Source organism: Coturnix japonica, chromosome 4, assembly GCF_001577835.2.
Source record: "Coturnix japonica isolate 7356 chromosome 4, Coturnix japonica 2.1, whole genome shotgun sequence".
NCBI lineage: Eukaryota > Metazoa > Chordata > Aves > Galliformes > Phasianidae > Coturnix > Coturnix japonica.
Genome location: NC_029519.1, coordinates 39,447,621 through 39,464,199, shown reverse-complemented (window position 1 = coordinate 39,464,199; position 16,579 = coordinate 39,447,621). Strand labels below are relative to the sequence as shown.

Sequence of the window (16,579 nt, the reverse complement as noted above, 5' to 3'; positions counted from 1 at the left end):
CAGCATTAGTTAGTGACACATTTAAGAGAACAACCAGCTGCTAACAACACTGATTTTTATAAGATACATTAGAAGAGACAAATGGTATGTAGCTCATCTTGTTTCCCAACAAGAGTGGGTTGGTCTTTTTCCCCACAAGAAACTACAGCAGTAATTTTACTTTTTGAAAGATTTTTAAGGCATCAACCAACAAATTTACCTGCCTGGATCAAGAGAACAGAGGATGGTGATCCTCTGCAGCTGAGAACTAATTACAGCACCATTTAAGTGCTCATCAAGGGTGACCTTTCCCTCAGGATAAACCCAATTTCCTCCCTCTAAGAACTTGAGTATAAATGCAGGAACGCTGGTTTCTTCTTCATGCCCCTAAGGCACCTACTTTGATTTCCTATCAAAGCATGGAAAAAATAGGACACATTGTAGAGTGCTGATTACATTAACCTGTGGAAAACAGCATAGGCTCAGAGAAGTGAAACTCACATGAACACGCAATGCAGGGGACAAATAAAAAACGTGCTACTTCCAGTAAAAAAAAAACAACCAAAAACCTCCACCATTATCTGAAAGGTGTAACAGAACACTTTACAGATCACTTTTCCTCATGAAGGATTATTTGTAGTTCCTCTATGGAGGAAGGCATGAGATCGTGCTTCTGGCTCCACCCGTTAGGAGTTCCCCTTTACCCAGGGCATGCTGTTTGCACTGCGTTATCCCCAACTCTAACCTTCTCTCCTCTGTATGCTGTACTGATACTTAAAACACCGTTTTCAGCAGAAATTACCCATGTAATCACATACCAATAGTGTCTTAATGCCAGCAGGTGCAAGTAGCTGGCTTGTTAATCCCAGCAATATAGCTTTCACAATGTGACATTGAAGGTAAGGTCACAGAAGCACACATCCAACCCCTCTGCTGGATTTTGAAGTTTACACTAGATAACATCCAAGCTCATCCAGCCACAAACTGAAGCCACTCCAAACTGACAGTGCCACAGCCATCATGGGGTCCCCTTTCTCAACACTGCCACTGAGCAACAGTATTTGTTCCCCAAATCAACAATACCACATGATCTTCATATGGCAGAGGGAAACATCTCCTCTTAGTTGCTTCTAGTATTACTCACCCTTAGGCGTGAAGTATTACACAGGGAAAAGAGACCTACTTAGTACACTTTAATGGTTAAAGATGAAACGTCTCCTATTCTGTTACCTTCCTGACAGTGGACATCGAATCTTTCAGAATAAAATCAATGTAACAGAACAGCAGATTATGAAGAATTAACTCTCTTATGGGAAGTTTACCATTACTTACAGCTGTCCCATCACAGACCACCTTACTGTTAAAAGACAAACCACGTGCAGTTTTAAATCCACATATACAAAAATTGCCAAAGCTACAACCATGTTTTGAATTAAGCCTTACATCTTCAATGTTTTTAAACATTAAACAAAGTCAACATCCAGTTTTCTACCTCTACCTACTTTGCACCCATCCTTTTCATTATCAATTTTCCTTTCTTTGGCTTCCTTTGCTTTCAATGTTTTGCACCTCCTCCTTTCAGAAGATTATCACGCTACCACTCTCAACATTTTCTCCTATTATTTCTCACTATTTATAAAAAAAAAAACAATAAAGAAGTCCTCCAACACAGCCTCTGCTTGCTCTTTTTGAAGCTCCCAACACACTCAAAAGATTGGCGTTCTGCTCACAAAGAAGTAAAACTGTTTCTGACAGATTCTTGGCAATACCAAGCAAAGCATTCACAAGTAAGCCAATAGTTTTATATAAAAAGAAGAGCTGGACTCACCCAACTGATGAAGAGGCCTTCTGGCCACACTGCATTCCTTCTCACACAGTCTAGGCCCAAGAGATGCTCTCACTTTCAGTGGCTGGCTCTATGAGCCCAGGGTGGCTCTGCATTGGGTCCACCCCTCCTGGTCACCTGTGGAGCACAGGTGCAAACAATTCGCCTGTGCTCCCTCAGCCAGACACAGCCCTTCAGCAGGTGCTCAATCACCTCAATCAAGCCATGGCCTAACAGTTCCCCTACAAGTGGCATAAAGCATTCTCATTGTCAAGAGATAATGCCAACACTGCTTTGTTTTTTTCTTTCAGTTTTTGCAGCTACAATCATTTGTGCCTGTAGCTGAAAAAGGGAAGAGCAGAATGTGTAACCACAACAGTTCTGACAGAGGTGCTGAAACCTCTGCTCACTTTCCTGGTTACGTAAGATCAGGAAAACTTACAGACACACCCTGTTCGTAATGGAGATCAAATTTCTTAGATGTTCTCACAGGCTGTTATGCAGAACACCTGTCTCATTCCTTGTGATGAAGGGCACCTCAATGCTATCAGGCCCCTCTGAAACCAGGGACTGTTTCCTTTGTTGAGCAGATAGCAAATAAATAAATGAAATGGTCATTCTTTAAGGAAATCTTCTACTTCCCTCCCAGACTTAAACTCAAAACACTGAAAGATTTCTTTTTACTATTCTAATTAGGTGAATTATCTGTATTACAAGCAATTATTACGATGTTTTTAAATACAGAACTGCAGATATGCCACACATCAGTGACACTCAAAAGGAGATCTATGGGATGACTAGAGTGGATTATGAGTGGCTGTTGGTAGTACTAGAAAGGATCAGTTATCGCAACACACAATATGCGTTCAGTGAAAATACTATTACACGGAACAGCCCTTTCTTTCAGGTACTCACAGAAATTTCATTTACATCACTTGCATTCTATGTACATTAAATAACTCCCAGATTACCTTAAAAAAACACCACCACCACAGTAAGACCAGTTTCTGGTGTAAAAATGTTTATTTAAAAGAAAGGCAGATCTATACCCAGATGGCCAAGAAAAGAAAATGAATGGAAAAAAAAACAAACACAAAAAACTGTTTCGCCCCCCCCCAACCCCCAACACCAAAAAACTCCACAATTTACCTTTCCTTAAGGTTTCAGTTTCAATGTTTTATTTTAAAAAAACTGAATCTTTTCCTTTTTTCATGATGTTGAACCTGAGGAAAAATTAAGTACCTTTCACATGAGGGCTGTGTGGGATGCGTGAAGAAACCGCGATAAAATTTATTCACAATATACAAGTATAAAAATATGTTGCTTCAGTATTATAATTTAATAACTTTTTGTTGTTTCATAGGTATCTGGGAAAGGTACAGACATATGTCCTGATCCTGTCACAAGAGGTAGAAGGCCGGCATTTGGTACAACATTCCAAGAGAGCGTCAAAGTGACATTCCTGTTTCCCCTGCAAAAACATGAAAGACCAGCATAAGTATTGAAATTAAGCAATTTACCTCACAAATACTAACATAAAGTAATGTGGGATTAATTTTCGTGATCCAGAAAAAAAAAAAAAAAAAAGGATTCTAAGTTTTATGTAATCACTTCATGAAATATTCCCTGTTTTACAGTTAAGAATTTATTTACTTTTTAATTATTATACTGTCTTGGAGTTGAGTGCAGCACAGAACTAATTTGATAGAACAAGGATTTTAGAAGTATGACCTTGGGATACACGTACAAAGACTCAATAGATTGATGGAATATACATACCTTATAGCAATAAAAACACATGTAAAATGAGAAATAAATCAAGATGTCAGGATTAAAAATAAAACAACACAAGTGATTTACTTACTTGAGACCATTTCCATCATCAAAGAAAAAGTACTTGGACTTCATGTCTTTTAAGAACAGCCTTGGATTATCTCCTCTCAAAATGATCTTGTCCCAAAGGACCACTTGGTTCAGAGCCTAAAAATACAATTATAATTAAATCAGCAAGATCACTTTTCAGAGCACGTCCAGTCATTGAAATAAGGCATATCCACTAAAAGCCTGAAGTACATGTTTGTAACTAATATAACCAGTTTAATAAAAATAATGTTTTACACCAGGAAAACTGATGCTACTATACACTGATGTGTGGCACAAAACATGGAACAAGAGAACAGCTCAGTGCAATGCTACAAAAACTACACAAACTATCTTAACAAGCCAGATTTCAAAGACTTAAAAAGTATGACAGGTTTCACTACTTCAACTGCAAATGTAATTCCAAGAGTTGTATGAGCACATCAAATAGATGGACCCCAAAATCTTAAGAATTTCTAACTGTATACTGCTCTAAGTAGAGATGTAGTAAGAATGGCATTCAGTTAAAATCTCATACATTACGATACAGCACAATTAAGCCAGAGTAGCTGTCTAAAGTGAAAACTGGAGATATACATACAAAGAAAACTATTACAAGACAACAAGACAATGAATTCCCAGCTTCTAATAAAGAAATCTAAAAACTGTTCATATGCATCAACAGCATTTGTAAAATAACATATTTCTTAAAAAAAAAAAAAAGCTAGAAATATTTTCACATAGCAAATGGAAAAAAAAAATCAAGCCTTCACTATATCCTTATACCAGCAAAGCTATTAGTAATGCAATCAATGACCAGAAAACCCATGAAATGTCCAAACCAAAGGCTACTACATCCCATCTGTAACAGCAATTGATTGCAGAAAGTTAAGGGAAAGTACGTCAGACAGCACAAGCAGGTGAAAATAATTCAATTCTAAGGTATGCGTTACTTTTCTTTCTGTCTACAAGGCACATATCAAGTTAAAAGGCTTCCCACTATGCAGTTAAACTGTCAAGAAAATAACCATTAAAGCCAGTGAAAATGGTCCAAGCCAGTAGGGAACTCTCGTGCCTTAACTCTTCCCAGGAGAATATCAAAGCTTTAAAAATCAATGCAGTACAAAATGGGTGATTACTTCAGCTGGCTCTTCCATACTTACATTGTTTTTTGTTGAATATTCTGCAGACAAATATAGAAACAGTTGTTTAACATTCCAGTCAAATATACTCTGCAAATGTATGTATGTTAAGGAAAAGTTTATCACATTGTAAGCTTCTTTTCACTTTCGAGCCACAGATTTCATAAGTCAGATTAAAAAAAAAAGAGCTATTTTATCTAACGATTTAGGAGTTCTATATTTGACATTACAAGTCAGTAACTGTGGTCCATTGTTAGTCAGTCTATTATAAAATCTTAAACGTAAAGCAATACAGAATTCTTCAGCAACCCTTTAAAACTATCATTTACACATCAAAGAACACTAGCATCCAAATACGGATGAGGATATAATAGAAATAATATAGAATACAAAACTTACAGAGCGCAGAGAGTTCAAAGAGTCTATAATATCCGCATTAGACAAGTCAGTAGACTAAAATTCTATCATACTGTAACAGACACCTGGAAATAACAAATTTAATTATCTACTTTCTACAAAGAACATCAGCTTATTCAACTTAAAGAACTCTGTCTGTAACTTCCAGTCAATGGTAAAATACTGATTGCCGCCATTTGAGACAATCAGTATAATAAAGCTGATATTTTAAACCTTTGCTGTTCATTTAGCAATGAAAAACACTGTGATTTCTAAGGAAAATACTTCTTTAATAACAATAAAGATTCAGGTGATGTTCTATTCCTCCAGCCTACATGAATGTCATCCTTTTATTCTATTCTTCTCTACCTTGAAACACGAATGAGAACAGATTTCGATGCTGATTGGAGAATCTGTCTTGTCCCACTCATCCCAAGTCTGAATCACATTTTTAAGACTCAAGTTCAAAAGCAAAGGAAGGAGAGAATTAAATAATCACAGCTGTTATTACAAGAACAGGCGACTAAAATAGTCAGGTAAAATAGCTAACTCAAAACCATCAAGTTAAGAAACCCTACCAAAAAGATTTCCAGAGTAATTCCTATAGCCAGCCACTGGTTAAGTACAACCAAGACAGCTTTTGAATCCAGGGGAAGGAAAAGAGAGTTCTCATCTTCTAGCAGTCAATGTATTTAATTTTCATTGGGACTAACAAGTTACATCTATTAGTCAAGAGCCAATGAACTGGTATCTTTTGACAGCATTGGTATCTTTATCACCATCCCTGGTTGTGTTTAAGAGCTGTTTGGATGCGGTGCTCAGGGATATGATTTAGTGTAGGGTTGTTAGAGTTAGGGTACTGGTTAGGCTGCGGTTGGACTTGATGATCTTCAAGGTCTTTTCCAACCTGGGTAATTCTATGATTCTATGACAGATTTTATCCAAAGAAACCTATAAGAAAGTTACATTTTATAACTCTATACACAGTGTGATTTGTTTAAGTCAAACATTAAAATTAAGTCAAAATTTTCTTGAGCAAATTTTAAACCACTGCTAGTATTAAAAAATAATAATGTTAATAGAACATGGAGTCTCTCGCATCCACATACTGCAGACACTGTATGAGAACACCTCCAGAAGTCCTGCCCTGCCCCGTCCCCATATACAATTCAATTAATCTACTTCAGAGGCATTTTAGATTATGGTTTTAATATGTACGAGCAGTTCAAAGGCACACAATAGGCAAAGGAGTTTACTTCTACTGCTTTCACTTGATAAAACAGAACCTTTTCACTCCTTTCTAAGAAACGCAGGCAAAAATCCAGTTCACTTGTTTATCCAGCTTTTACATCCACTCAAGAACTGTATTTGATTTGCTTAACCCAGTGTATCAATCTCCTCTGAAGCACAGAGGAAATCTGTGTCTTGCCTAACACAGCGACAAACAGCTGACAGGGAAAAATCACAAGAATTTCAACCCAGTTGCAAAGCAAAGCTCTGTGTAATCACTTGAGCTAAAACGTGCTGCCTTATACTTGGTACTGATTTCAGCAAGAGAAAATAATGGGATTTTTGTATCTTAATCTCAAGAACAATTTTCTTTCATTGGCAAAGTTAGCAGCAATAAGTAAGAGGTCAAAAATAAATGCAATAGATTTTACAGTACACTGTATGCTTCCCAACAAATTAAGAGGTGCTACATGTTAAGAGATTTGATAGTTTAACATCTATGAAAGTGAACAAATAGCATTTCTTTGTAAAGGACAGACACTTGCATACAACTATTATGCAACTGGAATTCTGTAAATCTCACCATAGAATAAGCTTCAAAGTTACATGAGAGTTCCTAGATTCAGTATTGCAGACTAAACACTGCATTATATAACCCTGCAACTAGTTCACACCTCAAAACACAAATACCATCTTCGCTTAACACTGATACTGTAATGGCATTAAAATGCACTTCTCTTAGATCAGAAGCACTGCACTTCTCTGTAGAGCTTTATTTTAAGAGCAGGCATAAAAAGCAGAAGAAACAGCTCATCCAGCACCATTTATAGCACAACTATTCCAGGTCCTATTTTCATGCCCTAGATATGCAAAATACTATTTCCCACTGCTTTAAACTTAGATTAAGGCAAACTTCTGTCCTTCTTCAAGTCCCAAACATCAAGATTATAAAGTACCAAAATAAGTGTCAATATATTCTTTCAACATGCTCCCAAACCATTTTTGTCCCCATTAAGGATATCTGCAGTAATGTCAAACGTGACGAAAGCCAGATCACTTCTTTCTCTAGGTCCAGTGAAATCTTCTACATTTCTTCTAAGATAAAACAAAACACAAGATTATCTCCTCTTTATTTCTCTCACACACTTTACGCAAGAAAATTATACACAAGTGTTGGAAAACTTTGCTACAAATCCACTTTTTGAGAAGTTATCTGACATCACCATTGTAAAATGGGTTTAAAAAAATAGAAACTGGAAAATAACACAGGTCTTTACGTGTATACTGTTAAAACTTACCAGCCTACCAAACTTACTGCTGCAAGTTTATGTAGCAACAGAAAGCAAGATGACAGTGAGCCATAAACCCTAAGTCCTCATGTAACAGAGAACTTAGCTGCTTAATAGTTGTTAAGAATTCTATTCCTATGCAAAGGAATAAATAATTTCCAAATAACTGAGGTAATGGGCCTTAAGCTGGGGGCCTGAGGAACTTATTAGAGGTTCAGCAGAAACAGCTCAGGTACAAAGCCTCTTCTTTCATTCATAGCAGATCCATGCATTGGTGAAGGAACGGGCAGCACACATTTCATCTAGGTCAGGCAGAGCTCCCACTCTATTTGGGATCATTTCACCCTCCAAAAGCTGCTGCCAGCCATCCACATGCCTTGGGGTGGCTGTGCAGCTCCGAGAGCTGCTGTAACTCACTGACCAGGCCCAAAACAAGCCCAGAAAGGAGAAAAAAAATCCACAAAAAAAAAAAAAATAAAAAAATGTCCTTTGACTCTTTTTTTTTTGACCACTTTTTGACTCAAAGGGAAGTTAAAGCAGATCAGAACCGTATGCAGTGATTCCCATTCTCAGGTGCAACACTGGTAAAGTACCACACCACCAAGAGCAGGAGTCAGGGCTTTGAGATCTCCGTGGTAGGCACTTGGCTGCTGGTGGAACCGCAGCCCTCCATGTTGGGCACAGTGAACTCGATGCGAGCTTCCTGTGACAAAGTCTCAAGATGAAAAACAGCCAAAACCCTCCAAACAAGGTTCCATCAGCACGCTGTGTGCGGTGTGCACGGGGCTTTCTACATGGCTCACAGGAAGACAAAACACCCAAGACACCAAGCGGAAAAGACCGTGCCGCCCACCAAGCCGGCCAACACCCGCCCCACCACGCTGACACGGTCTCATCCAACCCGCCCTCGGGCAGCCCCGACACAAGGGCCGGCACAACCCGCCGTCGTTGTGCGGCACAACCAACCAACCGCCCTCCGCCGTGGGACACGCCCCGGCCGCCGGCCGTCCCGGAACCCCGCCCGGCGGGGCGGGAGGCGACGAAGCGGCGTCGTGGGGCTCCCTCATTGGCCCCGCCGGGGGGAAGCGGAGCCCTCCGTGGCCGCTTCGACCGCCGGGCGGAAAACGGGGATTAACGGATGAGCGGAGCGGAAGGGCCCGCCCGCAGGGTCCCGGTGCGGGGCGTTACCCGGCCCGCCCCGCCGCCCGACCCCTACTCACAGCATGACCCGGGACACGGCGATGCTGACGGGCACGCTGCGCTCCTTGAAGGCGGTGGTGATGAAGCAGCCGAAGGTGAGCGCCGCCATCACGCTCAGCGAGAAGGCGAAGAGCGAGTTGGCCCGGGACAGCACCGTGTTCATCTCCCCCCCCGCTCGGCCCGCAGTGCGGGCTCCCGGGCTGCAGCCGCTCGGGGCGGGGTAGGGGAGCGGCTCGGCCGGTCCTGGGCCGCGGTAGAGGCGGGCAGCGAGGCGCCGTTCCTTGGGCCGCGGAGGAAGGAAGGGGCGCGCGGCCGGCACGGAGAGGCGCGGCCCCACCGAGAGCACGCCCTGCGCCTGCACTGCGACTGCGCGACGGGCCGCCGCGCTGCCCTCGGGCGCCGGCAGCGGGTTGGAGCAGGGCCCGGCCCCGCCTCACGGTGTGCTGGGGTGCTTCATCCAACAGCAATGCTGACCCTGGGCACGTTACTGCCCTATGGACCTGCGGTGTTGTGAGCCGCAGGAGAAGGACTATGTATATCGTTTTCTCTCCGTTTCCTTCTAAAACACTGTACAATAAGCCCGAGTGATAAATGCTTTTGTTAGTCTGTAAAATGGTATTTGTGCGTTTAACTGTATTATGTATGCTGATTAATAGCAATTACTCAGGGTGGACAACAGGTGTCAGCAGTGGTTCAGTTATATTTAACTTCCCGACACTACTGTTGCAGCCTGATGAATGCTAAGGGTTGGCACAGAAGCTGGTGGTTTGCAAGACCTTCTGATTTTTCAGTCTTTAAGTTTCTAATCGGTCATGCAGATGAAAGCTTCTTTGATACCTAAGTAGTTAAATGAAGGCTTTGCAGGTAACTTATTTTGATGTAAGGCTATGCATATAATTCCTAAATTTTACCGTAAATGTCTAAATCCTTTATTGAATTTGTTTCCTATTGATTCTTGAAGTGTTAGCTCTTCAACAGGCAACGGGAACACACAGAGGCAACTGGATATGCAGCTGGATATGCAGATGAAAATTAAAATACACTTTGTCAGATATTACAGTAAGTGTGGCCACGAGCTGGTTGGGTCATTTTTGTCACTGTTGTAACACCCTCCTTTCAGTTTGTTCTGACCTGGTCAGTTTTACAACTGGTGTGGGCAGACCATGGCCAAAAGTACTCGTGGTTCTGGACTTCTTCAAAGAGTTTTTGTTTCTAACCTTCTTTTCTCAGCCTTTTTTTTTTTTTTTTTTTTTTTTTTAATATGGACCTACAAATTATGGAGAACACTGTGATAGCTGAACATAAACTTTCACTTGCATCTATATTCCTGCTCCTTATGCTTCAGCAATAAAATGTCAGGGAACTCAAAATGAGTGAACTTGATGTTTTATTGAACAGTGTTTCATTGAACTGCATAAGTACGTTGTATTGGTGATTAGACCAGATAGACTCAGCTCCAAAACCAGCTGTTTATTTTGGCACCCAGTGTGGTTCATTTATGGCTCTTAGCAGACCTGCTGTCACCCATTCTATGACATAAAAAGCAATGTAAGTTGGAGTTCTCTCATGCGTCACTGGTTTAGCTGGAGCTTTCCCTGTGCATTGTGCTTTGCATTCTGTGATGTCAAGCGTGTGTGCTGCTGATCCACCTCACCCTGCCTTTACCTCATTTACCTCATTCACTAGTTCTTCATCACAAAGTATTTTTACATCTCTTGTAAAAGCATCAAGCAGAGACCATCGTGCCTCAGCTACAAGGAAAAGAATGTTTTGCCAGCTCTGTCATGATGATATCATTTAACTGATACCAATTTTAGTGGGTGGGAAAACCTTTCTGATGTTATCACTAGCCATGAGAGTCAGGGTGTAGTGACTCCTGGATATCTGCTTGCTGTATGATCTTATCACTCTCAGCGTTCCCAAGTCATGAAATTGCCATAGCAGTTTCATTATATTAAGACCATTCATAGGCACCATAAATATGCTTTACACAAAAAGGAGATAAACTAAGCCACTTCTACTTGGTCTAGAATAAATCCTAGCCAAAATAATAATAATAATAAATTAAAAATGAAGAAAGAGTGTATAAAGATAAAAGAAAGAGATTATTTCTCTCCTTTTAGAAGAAATTTATAATAGAGAATCAGTTAAAAGGTTAAAGCAAAGTTAAAAGACAGGCCATAATGTAGAATAAAAATTAGTAATTATGAAAGGATTTCAGATTGGTGACAAGGAACATTCACAGCTCAGCTAGATTATTTCAGTCAGGTTTTTGACTTTTGAATAATCAATCCTTGTTATCTTGACAATGTAATTTGAAGCCCTTGCACATAAATAAATGAATAACGATTTTCAGTAGATCTGAAATAGTTTATTAACTCCGGGGAATATGAATTCATACAGCTGAGGTTTGTATAGGTTGCAAAATAGCAGAGAGGCGTTAGTTACAGGTGCAAATATGGTGGTTTGAAAGCTGTCCTCTGAAACAAAATTTCCATTGGTTCTATTTTTGAGATATATACTAACTCTTATTTGTGATGAAAAACAAATCTTCACATCATGGGCCTTCTGGAGTTTGAATGTTGCTAACTTGTTTATTTATTTTTAAATAGAGATGGCTATTTAATATGAGATGGTGCTGTTATTGCAGAGAAGATTGACTGTAAAATTTGCAAAACACCAGACTAGATTATGTGAATTCAGATTACTGAGCTGTCTACTAGAGGAACAGCAAAGTTAGTTCTGTCAGGGTAATTCAAATATCAAAAGTATATTGAAGTGTATCAGCTGTAGTACCACAGCCCTCCGAAAGAAGGTGGGTTAGTTGCGGAAGAAGCGAGATGTGAAGTTATGTAGACATTTTTAGGGGACCCAAAAAATGTACTATTAAAAAGAGAAAGATATACAAAATAAGGAGACTCTTCAAAGATTAATCAATACAGCTATATCTCTGAATCCAGCTGTCAAAAATTACAGCTCAACTTCTTTGTTATTAGGGAGTTTGTACTTAAGTTTTGACATTATTGTCTACTACTCTTCAACTGGAGGTTGCGATCTCTGTAGCAGAATGGGTGATAAGGTGTGCAAGTGCTTTTCAGTGTAATGTCTAGTGGGTTAGTTTATTGAGAAGTTAAAATTAAATTGCTGGATTTTGAACTGAAGTGGCTTAATGCCAATATACATTCCTTCCTGCTAATTTCCAGGAAGGGAGAGAGAGGGGCAAGAACTTAAGAGCGGAGGAATGGAATGAGCAGCTGGATGTGCTAGCTTTTAAAATTTCTATGGGGCAAGACTTTTATCTGTCAACAGTCTGTGTGTGTGTGTGTCTGACATGTTTCTGGTTTTAGTAATGTCTCCAAGTAGATACGTGACTGCTATTGGAATCTTCCGCTGTAGTGCTCTTAGTAATTCACTTGTCCAAGTGGACTGAAATAAATATAGTAGGATAAATATGAAACATTTCTTAGCAGAATCCAGATTGAGTTGATCTGTGAACAGGTCAGTTATACATGCTTCACTTCTGTAGTGTAGGTAATCAGCTTTACTGTCAGTGAGTAGATGAAGTGATTAAGCAGATCAAACACACTCATAGGATAATTATAGAATTACAGAATATCCTGAGTTGGAATGGACGCACAAGGATAATGGAATCCAACACCTGGCTCCACACAGCACTACCCAAAATTCAAACCCTGTGTCTGAGTGCATTGTCCAAACGCTCCTTAAACTCTGGCTGCTCAGGGCCATGCCCACTGCCCTCAGGAGCTCATTCCATGCCATCATCACGTAGTAGAAGGTTTTTCTGACACTCAACCTGATCCTTCAGAGTTCTTTTCCATTCTCTTGGGTCCTGTCACTGTCATCAGAGAGCAGAGACCAGTAACTGCCCCTTTGCTCACCTCATGAAGAAGCCATAGGCTAACATGATGCCTCCTGTCTGTCTCCTCTTTGGGCTGATCAAGCCAAAGGACCTCATCATCTATCCCTCATGTGTCTTGCGCTATAGGTCCTGTAGCGTCTTTGCAGCTGTCCTTTGGATAGTCTCTAATAGTTTTACATTTGTCTTATATTGTGATGTCCAAAGTAACATTGCTGAAGCAGAGATTGTTTGATACTAGACTTATAGTTGAAGTGGAATCTATCACCATTGTGACAAGCAGCTCTACACTGGGTGTGTAACAAAGTGATATGGCTTCAAAATTTCTGTATGTTCTTTCAAAGGATTGAGAGAGTTAGAACACTGGAATTTCATAATCATTTAAATATCTGAATTATAGATATATCTATATAATAATATCTACAATCTATATTATATATAGATTTTATAGAATTTAAATTCTATCAGAATAATAATTTTTAATACAGTGGGAGGAGTAAAAACATGCACCTGAAGGTGTGGATTTGGAGTTTCTTGAGCAATTCAAGAACTGTCACAGTAATGTTCTATAGGGAAGTATACAGAGAAACTGGATATCTAAGAAAACTGAGGGCAAGTCTTGGTGCATTAAAGCTTTTTAAATGAACTGATGTCTTTTGTAATCTTATGAGAGAGGAGGAATGGTGTCTAAATACAAAGCATTGCATTATTTGGAAAAGAAAGAGACTAGCAGAAACTATTGTAACTGTAAAATTCTTAAGGAAGTGTAACTTTGGAGGTAAATCCCTCCCCACTGTAAGGGCAGAGCAAGTCCGAGTGCTGAAAGGAACCTATAATCAGGAGGGCAGTAAACTCTTTGAAAGGGCCGATAATAGCAGGACAAGGGGAAATGGTTTTAAGTTGAAAGAGGGAAGATTTAGGTTGGATGTTAGAGGGAAGTTCTTTACTAGGAGAGTGGTTAGGCCCTGGAACAGGCTGCCCAGGGAGGTTGTGGATGCCCCGTCCTTGGAGGTGTTCAAGACCAGGTTGGATGGGGCCCTGGGCAACCTGATTTAGTAAAGGTGGAAGCAGGAGGACAATGTTGCACTTCTCTGGACCAAAGTTTGTGTTCTATCATTTCTTTTTTTTTTTTCATTCCTCCAAAACAGCAGCTCTACATCTGTACCATCTAATTGTATTTTACAAAGAAGAGTGGTGTCTCGATTCTACTGGGCTTGAGTGCCTGTTTGGTCCCAGCAGCTGCTTCATGCCCTCCAATTTCTGAACTCCTAGCTATTAGAGAAACGTGGTTTGCTTGTTTTCTGGTGCTTAAGCTGGGAGGTGTCACTTATTAAGGATACAGCTCAAAAGAACATTGAATATTTTTAAAGGTTTTATTGATTGTGTGCATTGTCTGTTGCGGTGTGGTAAGCCCTTAAAATGTTAGAATAATTGTACACACTGTCCTTTTTGGAACCATTAAATGAGTTATCATTCAGTATTTCATGTTATTAATGTTATCCAAATTTTGCATTAAAAGAAAAATTATGTACCTAATTAGTTTTTGCTATTCACCTATTGTTAACACCCTGAGTTAACACTATGTTTACAGCAGTGAAGTCGTCTGCAGAATACTGCTACTGAGTGGTCCTATTAAGCCCATTTTTGAAGTGACAAAGTGAGTCACAAAGCAATTTCTTTCCCAGATGTCAAAATTATTGAGGAATTCATAATGTCCAGATTGAATCTGTGCGGTTTTAAGTGCTTTCATATTTTTATAATGTTGCGTATTGATCTCTGTTTGGAAGCTGTCACACTGTTCTGCACTGCTGCAGATCAGGCTCCAGTTGTTCCACATTGCCATGCATTACAAAATCATTTACCACTGCCATATATATAAAATACATTTACCACTGTCATAATTGTGCTCTTTCTTTTCCTTTTTGCTGTTTGTAAATGCAGAAGATTTACAGGTCAATGAGAATTTTTTGAGAAATCACTTACAAACATGACATGCATCTATAACCTTATTTTTCTAAAGACGCTCATTATTTTTTTGCTCTTTACAGAAAAATTCAACCTGGGGAAGACACCTAAAGACTGAGAAGTTTTTCTGTTCAGTGATTTATCTACTGCAGTTAAAAGAAGCATGAAAACAGTATTGTAAGTGGACGATTAACTCTGAACGCTGCTGTTAACTCTGTTATTTATAGTAATTGCTATTTGGATTTTTGCCTCTACAAAGGAAGGCTCTTCTCTTTTGCTATTTAACAAAACATGGGAGAAGTCCAGCTGAGAAAGAACACCAATTAGATTAAACTCTATGCAGTCAGGTTGAAAACAAAAAGGGGGGTGGGAAGGTGGGAATTGGTTCTTCCTTATTCTTCAGTGCAAAAACAGGTAGTTCAGGTGGTTTGGGAATTGTGAGAAATATGGAAGAAGGAGAAACAGGGAAGACAAATGAAATTCATATGCTGAGTATGTTATTAAGGGAAATATCCTTTCTGCTAATGCTTAAAACGGAAATTGGCAGTGCTTGCTCAGAACATAATGCCTATTTATCCTTATGGAAAACATGACACCTCAATTCAGTGTCAGATAACAATGTGCCAAATATAAAAAAAGGATTTTCATTTGGCATTTTAAGTACTCACATCTACTTCTAACTATGGTACAAGGAGAGCGGTTCCTATTCTAGCTGGATGAGAAAATGTCTATAAACAAAATTTAGGAGAAAACTGATACATACATTTTTATTCACAATACAGTTTACACTGTAAACTACTGTGTTATTGCCTTTTGTGGTTACTGTTTTCTACGCAGTGGGTTCTTTCCTGCCAAGAGTAACAACTGAATGTCTGCTTCTCTCGAGATAAGCACAATTTAGATCCTGTCTGTTAATACATTATGATTTTTTTTTCTTCTAAATTTATTTTCATTCTTTTTTTATCGTTTTTTTCTTCGTTTATAAATGTTTATTTGAGTGTAGCTTTCAGAAAATATTAGTTCTTGCTATAATAAATCACTCCTGGAGCCAGGTGATAAGAGGGCTTTTATTTTGCCACTTTTCCTTTATAAATGTTTTTGTATCATATCTGCTATGCTGTTCATTAAAGTCAGGGGGATCTTTGGATGCAGCAACATGTGGATCATATCCATGGGCAGTTGCCAACATTCTAAAATGTTTTGCTTTGACAAACATGAGATTCCAGAGAAGAAGAGGAAGGGTGTTTTAGTTTAAGGTTACTATGGGTAGAATATTTGAAATTATAAGTAAATGTACTATTTCTTTTTTAATTAAAAGGAAGTGTAATGGAATTGGAACAGGTTCTTAACTTATCCTGCCGCAATCCTTTATTTTAAGGATATAGCTTACTGGGGAATCTAGCTCTGTCCTGTGGCTGCTCAGTTTGTGTCACGCTGTGACACCAGCATTTACTCATTAGTCACTAGTGGAACAATTTGTGTGTAACTTCTGATAACTGTGAGTAATGAGCTTCTGGTATATAAGCTAATTAATTCTTAAAGAATCTGAGGAACTTTGATTCCCTTCTCTAAAACTGGCCAAGAAATAAAGCATGTCACATAACTTGTTTAAAATAATACAAAACTGCACAGTGAAATGTGTATCACAAGCATTAAAAATGTTCCATGCTATACGATGCCTTTATGGGTTAATTTTACTTGTATAGCGATCATGTTTATAAAAATATATTGGTGTTAGATTCCAATCATCTGCTCTGAATGCCATTTTTGTATAATGCTAAAAGCCATATGTACTAGCTATTTTCACTCAGCCTGA

The 16,579-nt window shown here is 39.2% G+C and overlaps 2 protein-coding genes across 4 annotated transcripts in view; one reads left to right on the top strand and one right to left on the bottom strand.

The window, feature by feature from the left end:
• Positions 1–2,808: 2,808 nt before the first annotated feature.
• SPCS3 (signal peptidase complex subunit 3) lies at positions 2,809–9,276 on the bottom strand. Of its 2 annotated transcripts, none has more exons than XM_032444214.1 (5): positions 8,942–9,276; positions 7,454–7,524; positions 4,828–4,904; positions 3,669–3,784; positions 2,809–3,275 (listed from the first exon to the last, which is right to left on the bottom strand). In XM_032444214.1, exons 1-5 carry the CDS (start codon positions 9,082–9,084, stop codon positions 3,143–3,145), a joined length of 540 nt encoding a protein of 179 aa, XP_032300105.1. In that variant the 5' UTR covers positions 9,085–9,276; the 3' UTR covers positions 2,809–3,142. The 2 variants fall into 2 exon arrangements, with proteins under 2 accessions (XP_032300105.1, XP_015717240.1); XM_015861754.2 differs by having other exon boundaries at positions 7,454–7,527; positions 8,942–9,275.
• ASB5 (ankyrin repeat and SOCS box containing 5) overlaps positions 8,902–16,579 on the top strand; it is a 31,533-nt gene continuing 23,855 nt past the window's right edge. The window contains exons 1-3 of one of the 2 annotated variants that reach the window (XM_015861747.2): positions 8,904–9,016; positions 9,883–9,980; positions 14,847–14,940. The gene's annotated coding sequence lies outside the window, so the exon portion shown is untranslated. Of the gene's footprint in view, positions 9,017–9,882; positions 9,981–14,846; positions 14,941–16,579 lie in introns of both variants that reach the window. The other variant, XM_015861746.1, reaches the window with a different exon arrangement.